Source organism: Pan troglodytes, chromosome X, assembly GCF_028858775.2.
Source record: "Pan troglodytes isolate AG18354 chromosome X, NHGRI_mPanTro3-v2.0_pri, whole genome shotgun sequence".
In the NCBI taxonomy this organism is placed as follows: Eukaryota; Metazoa; Chordata; class Mammalia; order Primates; family Hominidae; genus Pan; species Pan troglodytes.
Genome location: NC_072421.2, coordinates 70,031,576 through 70,044,033, shown reverse-complemented (window position 1 = coordinate 70,044,033; position 12,458 = coordinate 70,031,576). Strand labels below are relative to the sequence as shown.

Sequence of the window (12,458 nt, the reverse complement as noted above, 5' to 3'; positions counted from 1 at the left end):
CTTCAAGCCATTCTCCTGCCTCAGCCTCTCGAGTAGCTGAGATTACAGGCACCTACCATCATGGCCGGCTAATTTTTGTATTTTAGTAGAGATGGGGTTTCACCATGTTGGCCAGGCTGGTCTTGAACTCCACCCACCTCGACCTCCCAAAGTGCTGGCATTACAGATGTAAGCCACCGCACCCAGCCTAGGAAGAGCTTTTTCCTTTTCTTTTCTTTTCTTTTCTTTTTGAGATGGAGTCACCCTCTGTCGCCCAGACTGGAGTGCAGTAGCGAGATCTTGGCTCACTGCAACCTCCGCCTCCTGGGTTCAAGCAATTCTCCTGCCTCAGCCTCCCAAGTAGCTGGGATTACAGGTACGTGCCATCACACCCGCTAATTTTTGTATTTTTAGTAGAAACGAGGTTTCACCATGTTGGTCAGGCTGGTCTCGAACTCCTGACCTTGTGATCCACCCGCCTCGGCCTCCCCAAGTGCTGGGATTACAGGCGTGAGCCACTGAGCCCAGCTGGGAGAGCTTTATAAACCCCATTCCCTTGAGAGACGCTGGGGGAATGGGAGCCCTTGATTGGGGTAGATGCATAATGAGGAACAGCAGATAATTAATCGACGTAAAGTGTTTTGAATGGGGCCTGTCACATAAGAGGGATATAGTAGTAACTATTATTTTGACTCTCTTTGATTCTCTCCATTTACCCACTCAAAATCCTCCCAATCTCTCTCTTATTTTCAGGCTGTGAGCCTGGGTGACCATTTATAAAGGAGGACTAGGAGCCTGGGCTGGGGAGTTTCCTGGGTCATCAGAGCCCTGGGTTGAGACCTGGGACTCCAGAAGGCACCAAGAAGGGCCCAAAGGAAGCAGACTACAGGACCGAAGGGGAGGGGAGGAGCAGCCAGAGCTGGGGAGTTTAAAGGAGGAGCCCTACAGCTGTGTGAAAATGGGGCTTAGAAAATCCAATAGCCAAAGGGCAGGCAAGCCGAGTGTTGGTCCTTCCTTCCCGGTGATCAGGGCCTTTAGGCATCACTGCCAGCTGGGAAGCAGAGAGGAGGTAGCCGGGGTTCCTGAGGGAGTTCTCTTTAGCTTTTCTTCATAGCCCACAATGGGGCATGCCTACAACAACCACCAGGGGCCTGCTTTGCTTCATCTTCAGTTCTCAACAATTCCCAGGATATGAGTGATGATGGTGGACCCTGAGCCAAAGCACAACCAGACATGGCCTTCCCCAGACTCAAGATGAAGATTTTTGTGCTCTTATCTCTCTTTTCCTTTCTGCAGAATTCTCTCCTACATCTTCTCCCCTATTCTGCTCTTCTCATCCTACTCATCCTTTGGGTATCCAGGGCGCCTGGACACTCAACTCATCCTTAGATCCTTTGTGCTGCTATAATAAAATGCCATAGACTCAAACTCATATTTTTTTTTTTTTTTTGAGACAGAGTTTCGCTCTTGTTGCCCAGGCTGGAGTGCCAATGGCGTGATCTTGGCTCACCACAACTTCCGCCTCCCAGGTTCAAGTGATTCTCCTGCCTCAGCCTCCCAAGTAGCTGGGATTACAGGCATGTGCCACCATGCCCGGCTAATTTTGTATTTTTAGTAGAGACAGGGTTTCTCCGTCAGGCTGGTCTCGAACTCCCGACCTCAGATGATCCGCCCGCCTCAGCCTCCCAAAGGGCGGGATTACAGGCGTGAGCCTCCTCACCTGGCCATCAAACTCATAATTTATAAACAATAGGAATGTATTTTTTATGGTTCTGGAGGCTGAAGAGTCCAAGATGAAGGTGCCAGCAGGATTGGTATCTGGTGAGGGCTGCTCTCTGCTTCCAAGATGGTGCCTTGTTGCTGCATCCTCTGGAGGGGAAGGAATAGTGTGTCCTTACATGGTAGGAAAGCAGAAGAGCAAAAAGGGCCTAAACTAGCTCCCTCCAGCCCTTTCATAAGGCACTAATTTATTCATGAAGTAGGATCCCTCATGACATTACTTGCTGAAAGGCCCCGCCTCTCAATGCCACCATAGTGGGGATTAAGTTTCAACACATGAATTTTGAAGGACATTCAGACCATAGCACAGCCCAATCCAAGCTTGCCTCCAGGAAAAGATGTGATTCAAACACTTTAGCAGAGTAAACAAGTTCCTTCATAACCTGGCCTTCAACTGCCTCATCAACCTCATTTCCCGCCACTGCCCTCTTCTTTCCAGTGTGACACAGCGAAACAGCACAGATTTGTGTCCATATGGACCTAGTATTGAATTCTGGCTCTGCTGCTTCCTAGCTCAGGAAGCTTAGATGAAGTCACTTTATCTCTCTGAGCCTGTTTCCACATCTGAAAAATGTGGATAATAGTATACTAAAAGGCCTCTTAACAAAGGCCTTAAAGTCATACAAACCAGGAAAATAGCCCATGTTCTCCAAGATCCCCCACCTCCCCTCCACCCTTTTCTTTTTTTTGAGATGGAGTCTTGCTCTGTCGCCCAGGCTGGAGTGCAATGGCACGATCTCAGCTCACTGCAACGTCTGCCTCCTGGGTTCAAGCGATTCTTCCGCCCCAGCCTCCCGAGAAGCTGGGATTACAGGCACCCGCCACCATGCCCAGCTAATTTTTGTAGAGACGGGGGTTTCACCATTTGGCCAGGCTGGTCTTGAACTCCTGACCTCAGGTGATCCGCCCACCTCGGCCTCCCAAAGTGCTGGGATTACAGGTTCAGTGAGCCACTGAACCCGGCCTCCAACATTCCTTTTAACTCATAACGGTCTATAAATTTTATGAAAAGCTTAAAATTCTCTGGACATATGATGTATGACTGGGCCAATAGGTGAGTTTTCCAATACTGATGCTAAATTAGTGTCTTGAGGAGTCATGTCTGTGTTCTTAACAGTATATGAACAAGGACAATTTTTGTTGGCCCACAACCTCCTATTTAGTGTCACCCAAGCAAGCCACTTAAACTCAATCACATTTCCTTAAGCTCTAGGCTCTGCCTTCTTTTTAGGCTCTGCATTTGAAAATGACTGTGTCTTAGTTGGTGCTTCTGAAGAAATGATGACCACAGCACTACTTCTTTTTTTTTAAATTATTTTTGTCTTCCTTTTATTATACCAAGTATGTGAACCTAGTTACTTATTTCTTAAATAAGAACTTTAATTTTTTTTTTTTTTTTTTTTTTGAGATGGAGTCTTTCTCTGTCACCCAGGCTGGAGTGCAGTGGCATGATCTTGGCTCACTGCAGCCTCCACCTCCAGGGTTTGAGATTCTTGAAGACCCTTCTCTCTTTCTCTCTCTCTTTTTAAGAAAATAAATACAGCATAACGCCCTGTGGAGAAGAAAAAAAAATTTTTTTTAAGAGACGGGAGTCTCACCATGTTGCCCAGGCTGGTCTCGAACTCCTAAGTGCAAGTGATCCTCCCACCTTAGCCTCCCAAAAGGCTAGGATAACAGGTGTGAGGCACTGCACCCAGCCTTTTTTTTTTTTTTTTTTTTTTGAGATGGAGTCTCGCTTTGCCACCCAGGCTGGAGTGCAGTGGTGCAATCCCGGCTCACTGCAACCTCCACCTCCTGGGTCCAAGCGATTCTCGTGCCTCAGCCACCCGAGTAGCTGGGACTGCGGGCGCCCGCCACCACGCCCGGCTAATTTTTTGTATTTTTAGTAGAGACGGGGTGTCACCATTTTAGCCAGGTTGGTCTCGAACTCCTGACCTCACGTGATCCGCCCGCCCCGGTCTCCCAAAGTGCTGGGATTACAGGCGTGAACCACCGCGTCTGGTCGCTTCTTCAATGTTAGTTTAAATCACAGGGACTATGCCTCCCAGGGTGTTTGAATTCAAAGCACGGTCAGTGCCAGGTACTGGCGATCAAGGAAGGGAAGATATCTGTGGATGCGGGGCAGGGTATGGTTGGGGGACGCAGGCGTTGGAGATCTCCAGGGGTCGCCGCAATGACTGGGATCATATCGGGCAGTCTCCTCTACTCACAATGATGGCACACGCACGCGCGAACGAATTGGCTGCAGCATGGTTTGAATTGGATTGAAACGCGAGGGATCACAGACTGAGGTAGCACACTCCCTGTCTCGAAGGCAGAGATCACCTCCTGCTTCCCGGCGCGCGTAGGCGCAGGCGCCCACCGTCATGGGCGGGGCTCAGGCGGAGGCGTCGCAGCGCGTGGTCGCGGATTGGCCGGCCGCGAGGCCGTCGGTTGGCTGTGTCCCTCTCCACAGGCGCACAGAGCATGCGCGGGGCGGGAGTGAGCGAAATTCAAGCTCCAAACTCCAAGCTCCAAGCTCCAAACTCCAAGCTCCAAGCTCCAAACTCCCGCCGGGGTAACTGGAACCCAATCCGAGGGTCATGGAGGCATCCCGAAGGTTTCCGGAAGCCGAGGCCTTGAGCCCAGAGCAGGCTGCTCATTACCTAAGGTATGTCTGGACCGCTGGGCGGGCCTAGCTAACCGACCTGGCCCAGGGTGGAGGTGGGGTGGCCCCCGGATCCTCCTGGGGACCCGAACTGTTGAGGCGGAGCCTTTTGAGACGCGCGCTCGTGCTCTTCTCGCAGTAGGGTGTGGGAGTCAGCTCTGGATGTTTGACCAGATTTCTAAAACCTGAGGAGACCCCGATGCCTCTTCTTTTGGGCAAATGACCCTCCAGTATGGGCTCCTTAAAAGCCAGAGCCTTAATTAATCAAGCCCTTCTTGATTCTTTTCAGCTTATCAAGCCCTAAGTCTAGGGGATACAGAGATGAGTAAAACAAGGTCCCCGCCCCCAAATTGTTTGTAATCTAGTAGTGGAAACGGATCTGTAAAGCAATAATTACTAGGTTTGATAAGTGCTGTAAGAGGTATAATGTACGTGCAGGGCACAGTGTTAGCATAAAAGAGGGAATGGCCAACTACAAGGGTGGTCAGCTAAGGGATGGCGTGGCAAGAGGAGACATTTGAGCTAGGCGTTGAAAAATGAGTAAACATTCACCAGTTGGCTAAGGGTGGGGGGCGTGGTAATGTTGGGATGAGAATTTAAATTTTTTCTTAAATCGTGGTAAAGTACACATAACATAAATTTTCTCTTTTTGTGCATAAACTGGGTTTTATGAAAAATAAAGTTTATCATCCTAACCATTTTTAAATGTACAGTTCAGTAGTGTTGACTACATTCATATTGTTGTGCAACCGTCCGTCATCTCCAGAACTTTTCTCATGTGGCAAAACTGAAACTACTCCCATTAAACAAACTCCCCATTTCCCCCTCCCTTCAGCCCCTAGCAACCATTATTCTGTCTCTGTGAATTTTACTGCTTTAATTTTTTTTGAGACAGGGTCTTGCTGTGTCGCCCAGACTGGAATTCAGTGGCCTGATCATAGTTCACTGCAGCCTCAAACTCCTGGGCTCAAGCAGTCCTCCTGCCCCAGCCTCCCTAGTAGCTGGGACTTAAGGTGGGTGCCACCATGTCCAGCCAATTTATTATTTTACTATTGTTGTTTTATATATATTTTTAGAGACAGGGTCTGGCTCTGTCACCCAGGCTGGAGTGCAGTGGCGCGATCTCTAACTCAGCTCACTGCAACTTCCATCCCCCGGGGCTCATGCGATCCTCCCACCTCAGTTTCCGGAGTAGCTGGGACCACAGGCGCACACCACCACACCCAGCTATTTTTTTTTTTTTTCCTTTTTTTGATACAGTCTCGCTCTGTCACCCAGGCTGGAGTGCAGTGGCGCGGTCTGGGCTCACAGCAAGCTCCGCCTTCCGGGTTCACGCCATTCTCCTGCCTCAGCCTCCCGAGTAGCTGGGACTACAGGCGCCCGCTAACACACCGAGCTAATTTTTTGTATTTTTGGTAGAGACGGGGTTTCACCGTGTTAGCCGGGATGGTCTCAATCTCCTGACCTCGTGATCCGCCCGCCTCGGCCTCCCAAAGTATTTTTTTGTGTTTTTAGTAGAGACAGGGTCTCGCCATGTTGCCCAGGCTGGTCTCAAACTCCTGAGTTCAAGCAATCCTCCTGCCTCGGCCTCCCAAAGTGTTGAGATTACAGACGTGGGCCACCATGCCAGGCCTTTCATTTAGATTTTTCCAATTGTTTGCCATTATACTTTTGTTGTAATAGGCAGCCTTTGTGTGAATTTTCGTGCACTTTGTAACTGAGTGTACACTTTGGAATTCGGATTGCTGGGTCTTAGGGAATGTGTATTTAAAATTGCCATTCAAGAAAACCATGCCAGATTTTAATAAAGTCAATAGTGTGAGTAAGCATTTATTTATATTCTCCCAGGCTGGTGTGTGATGAGCTATATGAGTCAATTCAAAAGTTAAGATACATAATTTTACTTTTGAAGCTAAGACTTGTATTTTCTTCTACAGATGCACTTACATGAGTGAGCAAAGATGTGTGTGCGTGTGTATACAGTAAGTCCTCACTTAACATTGTCCATAGGTTCTTGGAAACTGACTTTAAGTAAAATGACGTAGCAAAACCAATTTTTTTCTCATCAGTGTTGCAGCAAAATGATATTGAATGAACCAGTGTCATTCAAGGGCCTGCTGTGTGTCATTTTGCTTAAAGTTGCAGTTGCCAAGAACCTACTGACCACGTTAACTGAGGACTTACTGTACATATAAACATATACCAGAGGTGTGTGCCACGAAGCCCGGCTAATTTTTAAAAGATTTTTGTAGGCTGGGTGCAGTGGCTCATGCCTGTAATCCCAGCACTTTGGGAGGGCGAGGCAGGTGCATCACGAGGTCAGGAGTTCAAGACCAGTCTGGACAACATGGTGAAGCCCCGTCTCTACTAAAAATACAAAAATTAGTCAGATATGGTGGCGGGCACCTGTAATCCCAGCTACTTGGGAGGCTGAGGCAGAATTGCTTCAACCCAGGAGGCGGAGGTTGCAGCGAGCTGAGATGGCGCCACTGCACTCCAGCCTGGGCAACAGAGCAAGACTCCGTCTCAGAAAAAAAAAAAAAAAGATTTTTGTAGAGATGAAGTCTCACTGTGTTGCCCAGGCTGGTCTTGAACTCCTAGACTCAAGTGATCCTCCCAACTCAGGCTGCCAAAGCACTGGGATTACAGGTGTGAGCCACCATGCCCAGCAGAATCAGACTTTTTATTACACTTGCATTATTACACCACCGTTCAAGCATTCTACTCTCCATCTTCTGCCTTACTCCCTCTAGAATACCAATTCCAACAAATGTTTGATATTGTTGGGACCTATAGTTCATTGATTCCATCTTTTCACTGTTGCACACCCCTCAGGTTCTCACTTCTCTCCTTACATAGTTTGAAGTTCAGAGTCAATAATTGTGGAGGCTTCCTTGTATACAACTTTAACTTATTTTTTTTCTCTTTCACACTTAATTATACTGGCTTGGCAAGACCATAGCCTTCGTATGGTAAGCAGAGTAATGGCCTCCCGAGGATATCCACATACTAATTTCTGAACCCTGTGAATATGTTACCCTCATATGGTAGAGAGGAATTAAGGTCACTAACCAGCTGACCCTAAAATAGGGAAACTGGAATATCTGGGTGAGCCCAGTGTAATCACAGGGTGCTTAAAAGTGGAAGAGGGGCTGGGTGTGGTGGCTCACGCCTGTAATCCCAGCACTTGGGGAGGCCAAGGTGGGTGGATCACCTGAGGTCAGGAGTTCGAGACCAGCCTGGCCAACGTGATGAAACCGTTTCTACAAAAATAGAAAAATAAGCCGGACGTGGTGGTACACGCCTGTAATCCCAGCTACCCAGGAGGCTGAGGCAGGAGAATTGCTTGAACCCAGGAGGTGGAGGTTGCAGTGAGCTGAGATCGCACCGTTGCACTCCAGCCTAGGCTACAAAAGTGAAACTCCATCTCCAAAAAAAAAAAAAAAAAAAAAAAGTGGAAGAGGGAGGCAGAAGAGGAGGTCATAGTGACTCAGTGTGAGAAGGATTCAACCTGTCCTACCTGGCTCGGTAGATGGGGGAAGGGGCTATGAGCCAAGGAATGTGTATGGCCTCTGGAAGCTGGAAAAGCAAGAAGCACATTCTCCCCCTAGAGCCTCCAGAAAGGAACACAGCCTTGCTGCAACCTTAATTTTAGCCCAGTGAGACCTGTGTCAGACTTCTAACCTATATAACCTGCAAGATATAACCTGTAAGATAAAAGATAATACTTTGTGTTGTTTTAACATTTGTGATGATTTGTAACGGCAGCAATAGGAAACTAATACATTTTGCTAAATCCAACTCTGGCCCTCGCAGATGAACATGGTTGAAGAAACAATCATGTGACTGGTCTTACTTGAAATCCATCAATATCGATGTCAAGTAGGCCCTTCATGCTGCCTGGCAATCGTAGTACATTTCTCTAATGTATTCACTCATCCATTGTATTAGATGCCTGTTTCATACCTTCTTGCTTTTCAGACCCTTAACATCTCACCCTCATCTCTCTTGCTTCCAATTTCACTGGGTTGATAGAAGCAATCAGAAGACAGTTTCCAGAAGCTTCTTCCATATCAACCTACTTCCCAGCATTATTCCCTCTGTGTTCTTTGCCTTCTGTCCTGTTAGTATGGATGAACTCTCCATGCTTCTAGCTAAGGCACAACCCCTCCATTTGTGCAAAAGATCTCATCCCTTGTCACTCACTGGTATAAGGACTTCAGCCCACCAATTCTTTCATTGTTAAAAAAAAAAATCCTCTCTTGATCCTATTTTCCTTTCCAGTTATTGCTCCATTTCTTCTCTTTCCTTTACAGCAAAATTCCAGGTGTCATATCATTGTCTACACTTGTCATTTCCTATTTCTTTCCTCCTAACTTCTGTTGAACTCGTCCCAATCAGGTTTTCACCCCATCACTTTACACAAACTGCTTTTATCAAAGTCACCAATGACATTCATATAACTAAATTCAACAGTCAATTCTCAATCTTCATCTACCTCGACGAGTAGTACTTGACGAAGTTAATCACTTCTCCATGAAACACATGATTCATTAGTCTTCCAAGGAGCCCTTGCTCTCCGGATTTTCTTCTTACTTCACTGACTGCTGCTTCAGATTCTGTTGATATTCCTCCTCATATCTTCTAAGATAATTTAAATCCCCAGATATGACATTTCACGCTGAAATACTTAAGTATATATTCCTTAAAAAGAACATATTCTTTTTTTTTTTTTGAGACGGAGTCTTGCTCTGTTGCCCAGGCTGGAGTGCAGTGGCGCAATCTCAGCTCACTGCAACCTCCGCCTCCCAGGTTCAAGTGATTCTCTGCCTCAGCCTCCCAAGTAGCTGGGATTACAGGCACCTGCTACCACGCCTGGCTAATTTTTGTATTTTTAGTATGGGGTTTCACCATGTTGGCCAGGCTGGCCTCAAACTCCTGGCCTCAGGTGACTCACCTGCCTCAGCCTCCCAAAGTGCTGGGATTACAGGCATGAGCCCCCTTGCCCGGTCAAAAAAAAAAAACCATATTCTTACAAAACCACCATGCCATATCACACCTAACAAAATAAATGAATTCATTGATATTATCTAATACATAGTCCATATTCAATTTTTTTTTTTTTTTTGAGACGGAGTCTTGCAGTGTCATCCGGGCTGGAGTGTGGTGGCGCAATCTCGGCTCACTGTAAACTTCGCCTCCTGGGTTCAAGTGATTCTCCTGCCTCAGCCTCCCGAGTAGCTGGGATTACAGGCACCCGCCACCATGCCCAGCTAATTTTTTGTATTTTTAGTAGAGACAGGGTTTCACCATGTTGGCCAGGCTGGTCCTGAACTCCTGACCAGTGATTCGCCTGCCTCGGCCTCCCAAAGTGCTGTGATTACAGGCGTGAGCCACCACGCCCAGCCTCAAATTTTTGAATGGTTTATCAGGATCCAAAGAAGGTCTACAACTTCATTTGGGTTTTATGTTTCTTGAACTTCTAATCTAGAACAGTTCTCCCCTCCCCTCCACTTTTATTTCTATGACAATGATTTGAATTAGTGTGATGTCTTCCTTGTAGTGTCATTAGTTTGTTCTGTCTCCTATAATTTAAACTAAAGGCTTGATAAGATTAAGCTTCAATATTTTTGGCATGAATACTTTATAGGGAAGGCTGTGTAGCTATATTGTGTCATATCAGGAAGTATATAACGTCTGACTTTCCTACTTTCAATAATGCTATTGAAAGGTTGATCAATGGGTTCAGTGATTACAATCTGATTCCTCCTTTGCAAAGTTGCATTTCCCCCTTATGATGAGGAAGTAATATGTTCAGGATAGCTTAGTATTCTGTGAATATCCAGTTCCCCACCAACCCATCAGCCTTTCATCCATTGATAATTATTGCTCAAATCAGTTTTTTTTTTAAAGAGATGGGGTCTCCCTATGTTGCCCAGGCTGGTCTTGAACTCCTAGTCTCAAGTGATCCACCTGCCTCAGCCTCCCAAAGTGTCAAATCAGTTATTAGAGATTACAAAGTGGTGATTTTCTTTTCTGAGACGGAGTTTCGCTCTTGTTGCCCAAGCTGGAGTACAATGATGCGATCTCAGCTCACTGCAACCTCCACCTCCCGGGTTCAAGTGATTCTCCTGCCTCAGCCTCCCGAGTAGCTGGGATTACAGGTGGATGCCACCACACCTGGCTAATTTTTTGTGTTTTTAGTAGAAACGGGGTTTTGTCATGTTAGCCAGGCTGGTCTCCAACTCTTGACTTCAGGTGATCTGCCTGCCTTGGCCTCCCCAAGTGCTGGGATTACAGGCGTGAGCCACCAAGCCTGGCTGCAAAGTCGTGATTTTCTAGTTTCACCGTTCTTTGTGTATTCATTAGCTGGAATTCTATAGATGATCTTAATGTTGGAATGCCATGTCTTTTTTTTTTTTTTTTTTTGAGGCAGGGTCTGGCTATGTTGCCCAGGCTGGTCTCGAACTCCTGAGCCCAAGTGATCCACCTGCCTTGGCCTCCCAAAGTGCTGGGATTACAGGCATGAGCCACCATGCCCAGCTGTCTTTTTTTTTTTTTTTTTTTAATACTCCTTCCTTGGGTGATCTTATCCAGGTTCTTGGCTTTAAATCTCATCTCTGTGCTGAGAACTTTCACATTTTTTTAGTAAACCTTTTACTTTGGCATTATTTTATTTTATTTTTAAAGTTTTTGGGTTTATTTATAATTGACACATAATTATACATGTTTATGGAGTACAGTTTTATTTCTATTTTTTTAGAGACAGGGTCTCGCTCTGTCATCTAGGCTGGAGTGCGGTGGCGCCATCATAGTTCACCGTAATCTTGAACTCCTGGACTCAAACAATCTTTCTGCCTTGGCTTCCAAATGTGCTGGGATTACAGGCATGAGCCATTGCACTTGACCAGTTTTATTTTTGACCAACAATAATTGTATATATTTGTGGGGTACAATGTGATGTTTCAATGCACGTATACATTGTGGAATGATCAAATCAGGCTAATTAACATATCCATCACCTCAAATACTTATCATTTCTTTGTGGTGAAAAAATTTAAAATCCATTCTTCAGCCTGGCCAACATGGCGAAACTCTGTCTCTACTAAAAATACAAAAATTAGTTGGGTGTGGTGGTACGCATCTGTAGTCCCAGCTACTCGGGAGGCGGAGGCAGGAGAATCCTATGAACCCGGGAGGCGGAGGCTGCAGTAACCTGAGATCATGGCACACTGCACTCCAGGCTGGGTGACAGAGGGAGACCCTGTCTCAAAAAAAAAAAAGTTCATTCTTTTAGCTATTTTGAAATATATGATTCATTATTATTAATAATAGTCACCATGATGTGCAGTAGATCACTAGAACCTATTCCTCCTATTTAACTGAAACTTTGTACCATTGACTAACATTTCTCCTTTCCCCATCTACCCCTATCCCCCCAGCCTCTGGTAACTACTGTTCTACTCTCTACTTCTTTTCTAGATTCCATGTATAAGCGAGATCATGGAGTATTTGTCTCTCCGTGCCTGGTTTATTTCACCTAGCAAAATGTCTTTTAGGTTCATTCATGTTGCAAATCAGAATTTCCTGCCTTTTAACGGCTGAATAATTTTTCATTGTGTGTATATACCACATTTTAAAAATCCATTCATCCTGTTGATGGCGACTTTGGTTGTTTCCTTTTCTTGGCTACTATGAATAATGCTGCAGTGAACACGGGAGTGCAGGTATCTCTTCAATATACTGATTTCAGGTCCTTTGGAAGTACCCAGAAGTGAGATTGCTGGATCATATGGTAACTTTATTTTTAGTTTTTGGAGGAACCTCTGCACTGTTTTCCAGAATGGCCATACTTATGTATGTATTTATTTATTTAGAGACAGGGTCTCCCTCTGTCACCCAGGCTGGAGTGCAGTGGCACGATCTCAGCTCACTGAAGCTTGGGGCTCCTGAGCTCAAGCAGTCCTCCCACCTCAGCCCCCCAAGTAGCTGGGATCACAGGTGCACACCACCACGCCTGGCTAATTTTTTGTATTTTTGGTAGAGATGGGGT

The 12,458-nt window shown here is 46.1% G+C and overlaps 1 protein-coding gene across 1 annotated transcript in view; it reads left to right on the top strand.

Moving 5' to 3' along the window:
- The first annotated feature begins 4,114 nt into the window (after positions 1 to 4,114).
- ERCC6L (ERCC excision repair 6 like, spindle assembly checkpoint helicase) overlaps positions 4,115 to 12,458 on the top strand; it is a 34,463-nt gene continuing 26,119 nt past the window's right edge. Inside the window, exon 1 of the mRNA XM_003317515.6 lies at positions 4,115 to 4,408. Coding sequence (XP_003317563.3) covers positions 4,341 to 4,408 — 68 coding nt within the window. The 5' untranslated portion in view covers positions 4,115 to 4,340. The remainder of the gene's footprint in view (positions 4,409 to 12,458) is intronic.